We start from the raw sequence: 11300 nt of genomic DNA, 5'->3' as shown, positions 1-11300 counted from the left end.
TGTGTGAGTGGCGTTGCGTGTGTGAGTGGCGTTGCGTGTGTGAGTGGCGTTGCATGTGTGAGTGGCGTTGCGTGTGTGAGTGGCGTTGCGTGTGTGAGTGGTGTAGCATGTGTGAGTGGCGTTGCGTGTGTGAGTGGTGTTGCGTGTGTGAGTGGCGTTGCGTGTGTGAGTGGCGTTGCGTGTGTGAGTGGGGTTGCGTGTGTGAGTGGGGTTGCGTGTGTGAGTGGGGTTGCGTGTGTGAGTGGGGTTGCGTGTGTGAGTGGGGTTGCATGGATGAGTGGGGTTGCGTGGATGAGTGGTGTTGCGTGGATGAGTGGTGTTGCGTGGATGAGTGGGGTTACGTGGATGAGTGGGGTTGCGTGGATGAGTGGGGTTGCGTGGATGAGTGGGGTTGCTTGGATGAGTGGGGTTGCGTGGATGAGTGGGGTTGCTTGGGTGAGTGGCGTTGAGTGGGTGAGTGTGGTTTTGCGTGGGTGATAGTGGGCTTGCGTGGGTGATTTCCCTTGTAATGAATATTTATTTTTTTAATCATGGTGAGCTGGCCACAGACATGTAGCCCCTAAGCACCGACCATACCCTTGTATATAACCCCCAGCAATATAAAAGAATATTTTATCTTGTGAACCTTAGCTACACTGCAGAGGATCAAAAGCAAGGCATGTAAATATATATATATTCCTTAAAGAGAATGCCATTTTTAAACCTATCGTCTGGGGCAGACATCTCTCCCAAAGGTCAGGTAACTTATCGTATAACGGTGGAATTTTAAGTGTTGCTTTGTATTCTATTATGACAACTGCACATCCAGTGATGAAAGAACACTGGGCGCATTCCTCTCAGTGGAACACGCGCAAGAGCACACAATGAGACCTGGTCTGGTGGTCACTCAAACAGCAGATCAATCACGCGCAAGCCAGCGCACGTTATGAAGTGGAGACAAAAAACTGTGCACACCTCTGCCGGTCTACACTTGGGTGCTTCAAAGCCTCTGGGGTGAACTGCAAAACTCCACAAGAGGCACTTGGAACAAAGCAGAAATTGTGCCCCTTTCTGAGCCGAGACTCCACCGATCGATATTATGGTGTGTTTAATTAATACAAGACGACGCTCCGGCGGCGACCCCGTTATTTCCCTGATATTTTCACATATGAACAAACAGTGAAAAAATGAAGGCGGAAACAGTGGACACGACTCACGTGGCAATCCCCACCCTTGTAACACATAACCATCTAAATATATGCGCACGAACCACTCCTAGAAGAAAACAAGAGTGGAAGGGTTGAGGAGAGCGAAAGTGAGCAAAGCAGAAGCCATGTGATGGAGCTGGGTTGTGTTGTTGGGACAGGCTCGGCAGTGCGGCAAGGCTGTGATTGCGTGGAGAGAGAGGGGAGGTGCTGGTGTGGGAGGGGGAGGCTGTGATTGCGTGGAGAGAGAGGGGAGGTGCTGGTGTGGGAGGGGGGAGGTGCTGGTGTGGGAGGGGGAGGCTGTGATTGCGTGGAGAGAGAGGGGAGGTGCTGGTGTGGGAGGGGGGAGGTGCTGGTGTGGGAGGGGGAGGCTGTGATTGTGTGGAGAGAGAGGGTAGGTGCTGGTGTGGGAGGGGGGAGTTGCTGGAGTGGGAGGAGTGCTGCTAGGGGAGGAGAAGCCTGATGCGGATGGGGGCGGGAGAGGCTGGACTTGCATGCGATGCGCGTGCATGTACACGGGAACTGCATGAAAACCGCGGGGATGAAAGCCCTTTGGTTTCAGGATGTTTTCGCCACTTGAATTCTCGCTCCGCTCGATGCGCTTGCGCACATCGATAGGTCGCGAGACCTAAAAATCCGAACAATATATATATATATATATCAAAGTCATCACAGGTAGCCCAAGCGAAGCAGATCCACACGGAGTTGAATAAGCACATTCTTTATTTTGTTTTAAAGACCAGCGCCATTGCCGGTGGTGCTGTCTGTGGCACGAATTTGCAGCTACAAAAACGCCCCCGAAGGCTCCAAGCGCTGCCCTTCACCCCACTGGGGGAACAATTGTGGTTATTCTGAGGTCCAAGAAGCAGCCCCACTGTGGGAAGAGGGTTAGTACACTACAAGGCACAGAATGCAGTGCAAGATTGGCCACGCCCACTTGGCAGGTGATCTGTATTTGAAGAGGTGCACGACCAGAGACTGTTTCATGAACCTTCGAACCTTTGCCTCTGATGAAAGGACAATTCCTGAAACGCGTCAGGCTCATATGTAAGAAGGTGGTTCTCGGAGCAGCTTGGGATGCGAGCTGCGAAATGGATGCAAAATAAAGAAATGTGCTTATTCAACTCCGTGTGGATCTGCTTCACTTGGGCTACCTGCGATGACTTTGGTATATATATATATATATATATATATATATATATATGTATTACCTACTGGCGATAGCCAGTAGGTATATATAGTTAGGACCTAGCCACCATAGGAAATCCGCAACATTCTATTGGAAATAACTTTGGCGCTGGTTGAGGAATTTGCGTGTAATTTTCCAAAATTTAGGCCAGCTCTGCTCCGCTTCTTCCCTGGAAGTTTAGGGGGGGATTCGTTATGCGGGGGCCGAGAAAAAAGGGGGGTCCCAAAATGTGTTTTCCCCATGTTAATTTCCATAGGACGAATAGACAAGGCTACAGCCCGAACCGCTGAATGGAATTACACCAAACTTTGCAAAATTGTAGGGACTGGTACGCCGAAGTGCCTTTTCTATATTTGGTGAAAATTGCTCCAGTGATTGTTATGAAAATTAACTTCAAAAACACATATATATCTGGGCGGAGCCTAACCACACATCTCATCATGAGATCTGATTGGTATTTATTTATTTTATTTATTTATTTTAGGCGATTTGTTAAGCGCTCAATTACCCGTGGGTGTCTCGGCGCTGAGTGAGAGAACTGGTCCATGAGGAGTTATTGCGTGAACAGCCAGGTTTTTATCTGCCTGCGGAAAGAGAGAAGAGATGTGGAGGCTTTGATGTAATGTGGAAGACTGTTCCATAGTTTAGTAGTGGTAACTATGAAGGATCTCTCTCCCCAGGAGACTTTCTTGGTCCTGGGAACCTGCATGAGTCCAGCGGTTGAGGATCTTAGGGATCTGGCAGGTTTGTAAGGACAGAAGGAATCTTTCAAATACGCTGGGCCTTGATCATGAATTGCTTTATAGGCAATACAGAGAGCCTTGAACTTATTTCTCTTCTTTACAGGCAGCCAGTGAAGCTCTCGGAGTGTCCCAGAAATGGAGGCATACTTAGGACATCCAGTAATCAATCTGGCCGCCGCATTTTGCACCAGTTGTAATTTCTTTAAAACACCTTCTTGAGCGTTGACTAGCAGACCATTATAATAGTCAATGCGGGCCATGATGAGTGCGCTGATCAGCGTTTTTGTCATATTCATGGGAAGATAAGGTAGAAGTTTTTTTATCATTCTCAAGGTATAGAATGAGGAGGATACTACCGCGTTGACGTGGTGCATGAAGGTGAGTTTGGTGTCCAGTATAACTCCGAGATTTCTTGCTTTGGTCACAGGGGAAGGGGGTGGTCCCAGCGCATCAGGCCACCATGTGGGAGACCAAGCAGGGGAGAGATTGCCAAACAGCATCACCTCCGTTTTATCGGAGTTTAATTTCAGGCAGTTTCTGGCCATCCAATTACTTATTGCCAGCATTCCCAGATTAAAGTTGGCAGCCACTTCATCTCCGTTTTTGTTTATGGCTAGGACAATCTGGGTGTCGTCGGCGTAGGATGTAACCGCCAGGTGATGGATTTTTATGGTCCTCTCTAAGTCTGACACATAGATGTTGAATAATGTGGGACTTAGCGAGGACCCCTGGGGAACACCACAAGGAAGAGTGAAGGGAGGTGAGTTGAAGTTGCCGAAGGCAACGGATTGAACTCGATCGGTGAGGAATGAGGCAATGAGTTCCTTCGCTGCACCCGTGATGCCTGCCGTTTCGACACGGTCGATCAAGGTGGAGTGATCGACCGTGTCGAAGGCCGCAGACAGGTCCAGTAGAATGAGCACTGCTTATCCTCCATTATCTAGAGACTTCCTGATTTCCTCTGTGGCTTTAATAAGCGCAGTTTCCGTCCCGTGTCCCTTCCGGAAGCCAAATTGTGTTTCGTCCAGGCAGTTGTTTTGATCTATGAAATCTGAAATTTGTGTGTTCATTATTTTTTCCACAATTTTGGCAGGGAGTGGGAGGCAGGCGATTGGACGATAATTGGCAACTATCGTCGGATCAAGTGAGCTTTTTTTGATAAGTGGTTTGACGATGGCTTTTTTCCAGATGGAAGGAAAAGTAGAGGACAAGAACATGGCGTTAAAAATATCGGTGAGTTTAGGGCTTATAATTTCGGGGAAGTTTTTGAGAATGGCGGGGGGACATGGGTCTTCCGGAGATCCGGAATTCGTGGTGCATAAGAGGTGAGACACCAGTTCAGAGGAGATCTGAGAAAATTCCTGGAAGGAACTGGGAGGGTTTGTTCGAGGGGGGTTGGTAGAGTTCATGTCCGACGGAGTTTGGTCATTAGAGACGGATTGAGGGTGTCCGGTGCCATTAGCATGAGCTTTAAATTGGGAGAAGATGTCCGTGACTTTTTTTTGGAAATGATTTGCCAAAGAGTTACATAATTCTTGGGTATATGTAATAGGGGTGGATGCTGTCTGTCCAGAGAGACGCGTCACTACTTGGAAGAGTTGTTTGGTCGAGTCTTGAGCAAGATTAATTTGACTGCTATAGAACTTACTTTTCTCCTTGATGATTAGTTGTTTGTAGTTAAGCAGCATGGTTTTATAGAGGACTTTTTGCTCTGGGTCGTAGTCACGTCTCCATTTGCGTTCTTGGCGCCTACAGTGTTGTCTTTCCAGTCTAAGAGTATCATTAAACCAGGGTGAGGACTTGATGATTCTGTTGGAAGATTGTTTCTTAAGTGGGACTGTTTGATCGACAGTGTTTCGGATCCAAGTGGTATAGTTATTGGCAGCTAGTTCAGGGTCAGCCTCAATGGGTGGTAGGGAGGTCAATAGTGAGGATTGGGAAGCAGGAATGTCGATGCTTTTCCAGGCTCTAAATTTATTCAAGGGTGGGGAAGTGTGAACTCGGGGGGGGAGTAGGTTGTAGTGTAAAATCAAAAAGGATAGCAGAAAGGTCCGTCCAGGTGAAGGGAAGGAGATCCTTTATCACTAGGGATTTCTCGCTAGAGAATAGACCGTCCAGTATATGGCCCGCAGTATGCGAGGATCCAGTGACCAATTGTGGGAGTCCTATAGTATTTAATTCAGATAACAGGGCAGTGGTATCAGGATTGTCCAATAGCTCAAGATGGAAATTAAAATCACCCAAAAAGGTGTACTGACTTTCACCTGCCAGTGGTTCAAGAAGCATGGGTAAACTAGCGAGGAAAGGACTGCGAGGTCCAGGAGGGCGGTAGATAAGTGTACCTTTGAAAGGAGGCGCATTTGGGATAGAGATAGAGAAAGACAATGCTTCACAGCAAGGGGTGAGGATAGTTTCTGTTCGTACTGTTTGGCTGTCAGCACTTCATCCAAGAAGTGTTGGCAGCCACCTTGGGACCAATATACATGATAGCACCTCATTAAAAAGCATTGTAGTTAATAGTTACATTATATATAATTTGTTGATGGTACCATACTCATTTTAGGAATTGTGGTGTGTTCTAAGGTGATTTTACCATGTGAAAAAGCCTTCTGCTGGGATATCATGAATCATGTTTGAAAGAAAACTATTATCTCATGCTTTTCCAACAGTGGTTTGGAAGGGGATCTATAAGCTAAACTGAAAGCATATTTTCTGTAAATTCACATTATCTTTCTCAGTCATGTGTGAATGAAGTCTGACATTCTCAGTAAAACATGTACATACAACAAGGACAGAGACTGTCAGTTGATTCTATGTCAGTCCACGGAGGCTCTGATTATGCTTCTCTTATCTTTACTGGCAAAACAGCAGCCAATAGAAACTTTAAACTTGCATGACCCCGGAAGGACAACCCCCTCCACTAGTCTGCACCAATCATTATCAAGTCCTGCACAATAATAGTCCATGTAAAACCGGAACCTTCCTCTTTCTTTGCTGCTGCAGCAGCGAGTTAAGTGCCTTTCCCTTATTTTTATATATGGAATGAGGGTTTATGGTGTGTGACGATTTCAAGTGGTCGCGTGTGTAGGTGTACACGATCCTGGATATGTTTATTGCGCGTCTGTATTTGCGCCTTGCGACCGTTTTCGTTCGGTTTTGAGGGCTTTTCGGACCCGGTCCGCCGCCCGACGAAGTGCGCTGTGTGGTTGTGCGCGATAGGGGGCGGTGGAGTAGGAGGAGGCAGACGCGGCTTCGCCGCGCACAGAGAGCAGACGAGTGTGTGCCCCAAGGTCTACGCGCATGCGCGAGGAGCCGAGTTTCGTTTTTAGTTTACCGGCTCCTCGCGTTTTGGCGCGCTGTGTCTGCATCAATCTCTGGCCTCATTATAACGCCGACCGGAGCGTGTCCGGAGCAGAGCTTTGCTCGAGGGGAGTGTTTTCTGTGCAAGGGGTCTCCTTCCACCATAGATCGACCTGCCTCTTTGGTGTGTGTGGCAACTGAGTTGCTTGTGTGTGTGTAGAGGCATCACCCCTGGGCTACTTCCCCCCTTAAGCTCCTCCATACCTCCTGTACTTCGGATATGGCGTATTACGCCGAGGAGGACGGCCAGTGGGTCGAATTTGATGAATATCATGAGTATGAGCCTGAGGAAGAATTTTTGGAGGAGAATTTAGGTGAGGCTCTGGCTACCCACGACCAGAGCTCTGTAAGTAAGGCCCTGATTAAGGCGTTAAAGCCTTTTACAAAGTCCCATCACTCGGGTAAGAGGAAGAGTAAGACCTCACGTAAGGGGGATGTCTCTGATCATTCCCAAGCCCATAGAATAGCGGAAATGGCTAAGTCAGTGATGAGGGACCATGGCTCTATGGCCGTTCAGACCTCGGGGGACTCCTCCTCGACGCCGCCTGGCACTTCCGATTCGGAGGCGGACTCTTTAGCTCCTAGAAAGAAGTTTAGAAAAACTAAGCATACAGCTTACAAGGCGGACGATAGCCAAGTCCCGAAGAACCTGCTTTTTGACCCCAATAACATAGTTCATCCTAGGTCCACAGAATGGGTGCCTTGTGCCGAGGTGGCGCATTATGTGTCTAACAATTTGCGCCAGGGATTTGAGAGTGGGGTTCGTGCCACTCTGAGATCAGAATGCCCCAGACCTTCAGTGACGGGGAAGGTGGCGGATACTCCGGACCTTGACCCTACCATGACTGCATTCATGAGGAAGTTTGCCAAGGACCCTAAGAAGGGACTGGATAGGGCTTGGCGGGGGTGCCAGGACAAGCTTCTGGACGTCTCTGGACCCCTTACTAAGATTCTTGATGCGGCGGTCAAATCCAAAGAGCAGGGCGTGTCTTTGAACACCTCTGACGTCATGGAATGGGCCCAGCGCGCTATGTGCTTTCTGGGAAACGCGAATGTGGCTTTGTCTACTGAGCGGAGGCGCTCGTTTCTGATGCGCATCGACTCTCAATTGGCGGAGATGGCCACCAACGAACCGGGCTCCATGGCTAATGGCATGCTCTTCGGAGACAAATTTGTGAAAGAGATGGGCAAGTACGTAGCCACCTTTTCAGCGCTTGACAAAGCGCAGTCCACAATAAAGAGGGTGCTCCACACCGGTGTTTTTGACAGGGCCGGACGCCAGCGAGGTCGAGGGTCCGGCCGAGGTTCCAATCAGACCTCACGTGGAGGCGAACAGAGAGGCAGAGGATTTCGACGCCCCAATTTCTACCCCTCCCGTAATCGGGGAGGTCGTGGCGGAGGACAGAGAGGAAGTTACAGAGGACAGCAACACAACTCTGGAGACAACTCCTATTCAGGTACAAATTCTTTGTGCAACAGTTCACAAGGTGGGAGGAAGGCTGGCTTTGTTTGTCCACAGGTGGCGAGAACTGACTTCAGATCCTTGGGTGTTACAAGCAGTCCAAGGGTATCAGATAGAGTTTTATGCCTCCCCCGCGCAGCGTCAAGCGCCCGCGCCACTGCATTTTTCCCTACTAGAACAGAGTTTCATAGACAGGGAGGTGCTGGACTTGCTCGAGAAAGGAGCAATTGTGGAATCTCTGCCACATGCTCACGGTTTTCTGAGCACAGTCTTCGTGGTCCCCAAAAAAGACCAGGGTTTTCGGTTAGTTTTAAACCTAAAGGATTTCAACGTATGGGTGGTGTATCGACACTTCAAAATGGAAGGCATACACCTACTGCGAGACATCCTGTTGGAGCACGATTGGATGGTACGTCTGGATTTGAAGGACGCTTACCTGACGGTGCCCATATTTCCACCGCATCGACGTTTTCTTCAATTTCAATGGCGCAACAAGTGGTTCGAATTTGCCGCCATGCCTTTTGGCCTCTCATCCGCTCCTTGGTGTTTCACCAAGCTGATGAAACCGGTGGTGCAGTACTTGAGGGAGAGGGGAGTGAGGATGATCATCTACCTAGACGACATCCTGATTCTGGGGTCCTCTCCGGAGATAGTATCCCTCCATTTGTCTTGGACAATTTGTCTTCTTCAGGACCTGGGATTCCTGTTGAATGTGCAGAAGTCCATTCTGACACCTTCACAGACAATGGAGTTCTTGGGATTCCAAGTAGATTCGGTGAAGGCCCAATTACTCCTCCCACTCAAGAAGAGATTGGCGATCAAGAAGGAGTTGAGGAGAGCGTTGGCATCTCCGACAATTTCCTTGAGGACTTTGGCTCGCCTGGTGGGACTGTTGGCCTCGTCCATCCAAGCGATCTTTCCGGGTCCCTTGCACTACAGGGCGATGCAACGATTGAAGGCGTTGCATCTTCGCAAGGGTGTGACTTACGCCCAGCAGGTTCGGCTATCGACGGACGCACGCACGGAGATGAACTGGTGGTTGGAGCATCTGGAAGCCTGGAACGGCAGAGCCATCTTTGCTGCCACCCCAGAGGTGGTGATAGAATCGGATGCGAGTCGATGGAGCTGGGGTGCCCGTTGCGGCTCAGTGGAGACCGGGGGCCGTTGGTCCCGCGACGAGTTGAAACTCCACATCAATTGTTTGGAACTCCTAGCGGGTTCTTTTGCAATTCGGACTCTTTCCCCGCAGAAAGTTTCGTGTTGTATTCTACTTCGCATGGACAATGTGTCCGCGGTACGATACATCAATCGCCTCGGGGGCACCAGGTCTCGTCTCCTAGCGGAGATTGCCAAGGATTTTTGGCATTATTGCCTGGATCGACAGATTTCAGTTACAGCGGAGTACATTCCGGGTTCAGTCAACGTGACAGCGGACTGGAACTCGCGGTATTTGAGGGATGCCAGCGACTGGATGCTGCATCCCAGGATTTTCAAGGCCTTGGACCACCTGTGGGGTCCATGTGTGATAGATCTGTTTGCCTCACGGCTCAACAGACAACTACCAAATTTTTTCAGTTGGCGTCCGGATCCCCTGGCGATCAGCTCGGACGCCTTTCTTCAGTCATGGACGATGGGCATTCTTTATGCCTTTCCACCGTTTATCATGATCCCGAGGGTCCTTGCGCAGATCCGGAGACAGAAGGCCGAAGTGATATTGATCTCCCCGTGTTGGAAAACACAAGCGTGGTTCCCGGTCGCGATGAGTCTGACGTGCGCACCCCCGGTGCGGATCTCATCGTTTCCAGATCTTCTAACAGATCCGGTGGGCCTTCGACATCCGCTGGTTCTTCTGGACCAGTTGTCTCTCATGGCGTGGAGACTTTCAGGAGACGTTGGCAAATGCCGGGTGTTTCTCAAGACACTCTCTTTTTCTTGTCACAGGCATGGGCGCCTTCCACCCACAAGCGATATGAGTCTGCTTGGAGACGATGGGTTGGTTGGTGTCACGAGCAACAGGGAGATCCGGTGGGATCTAAGATCTCTATGATTGCAAATTTCTTGTCAGATTTGGCTCGGTCAGGCTTGGCATACAGATCGGTTAACACTTTCCGGTCAGCTATTTCGGCGGGACACCCGCACGTGGATGGTAGACCTGTCGGAGAACACCCTCTGGTGTGTAAGGTTGTCAGGGGGATCCGAATGCTGAATCCCCCGCAACCAAAGTATACGGAGCTTTGGGACGTTTCCATCATCTTGCGTTTTTTGTCGGCGTGGCCGGCTAATGAGGGTTTGTCTAGGAAACAACTCTCAGCGAAGCTTACGATGCTGCTATGCTTGATTTCTTGTAGACGAGTCTCGGATATTCGAGCGCTGGATTTGGCAGGTAGAGTATTTACTCCTACGGGAGTTTCCTTTACTATCTCAAAACGTACTAAATCACACTCGAAATGTATTTCTTACCCTGCTTTTCCTCACCACAGCAAATTGTGTGTAGTGAAATGTCTGAAAGTATATGAGGATTGTACTAGGGAGTTTAGGAAAGATTTTGGTCAGTTATTGATTTCGCTAGTAAGACCTTTCCGCCCAGTCGCTAATGCTACTCTGGCCAGGTGGGTTTCATGGTTGTTGAACCTGGCGGGTATTGATTCTTCCAAGTTTGGAGCTCATTCTGTGAGGGGGGCTATGGCCTCAAAATCCTTTGGTGCCGGTTCTCGGCTTCAGGACATCATGACTGCGGCTGATTGGTCCTCTGAATCTACTTTTAAAACGTTTTATCATAAACCTATTGTAGATGTGGCCTCGGTGGTGGTTGAGACACTTTAAACTAGCATAATCAGAGCCTCCGTGGACTGACATAGAATGAAAAATTGTCTAGCATTCGCGACAAAGAATTTTCAATTCTATTAAGGACACGGAGGCGAGGATTATCCCACCCGGGTGCCAATGATGTAATTGATATATCGTTTGGAGATGTGATGTATTTTTTCCCACCCGAATGATGTTATGGCTTGTTGTATTCCTGATTACTGGAATAGCCATTACGACATATCTTTTCGTTTCAGGAGATCAGCACAAACAGACCTGAATACGAATCCTGTGGAATGAGTTGGATCTCAGCGGTGGAGCAGTTTTCCCCGTCGGACAAGAGAATGCGATAGTTGCCACGTTGGGCTACAGTCTTGGTTGGACTGCGGAGGGCATCGCAAAGAAAGAGGAAGGTTCCGGTTTTACATGGACTATTATTGTGCAGGACTTGATAATGATTGGTGCAGACTAGTGGAGGGGGTTGTCCTTCCGGGGTCATGCAAGTTTAAAGTTTCTATTGGCTGCTGTTTTGCCAGTAAAGATAAGAGAAGCATAAT

At 49.1% G+C, this 11300-nt stretch overlaps 1 protein-coding gene across 1 annotated transcript; it reads left to right on the top strand.

Moving 5' to 3' along the window:
• The first annotated feature begins 6696 nt into the window (after positions 1-6696).
• Positions 6697-11023, top strand: LOC147722621 (uncharacterized). The gene is made up of 2 exons (XM_086966869.1): positions 6697-7933; positions 11001-11023. The coding sequence occupies exons 1-2, from the start codon at positions 6697-6699 to the stop codon at positions 11021-11023; spliced, it is 1260 nt and encodes a 419-aa protein (XP_086822995.1).
• Positions 11024-11300: the final 277 nt, after the last annotated feature.

Source organism: Lissotriton vulgaris, chromosome 4_1 (genome assembly GCF_964263255.1).
Source record: "Lissotriton vulgaris chromosome 4_1, aLisVul1.2, whole genome shotgun sequence".
Classification (NCBI taxonomy): Eukaryota; Metazoa; Chordata; class Amphibia; order Caudata; family Salamandridae; genus Lissotriton; species Lissotriton vulgaris.
This window is presented reverse-complemented; position numbering and strand designations above follow the sequence as displayed.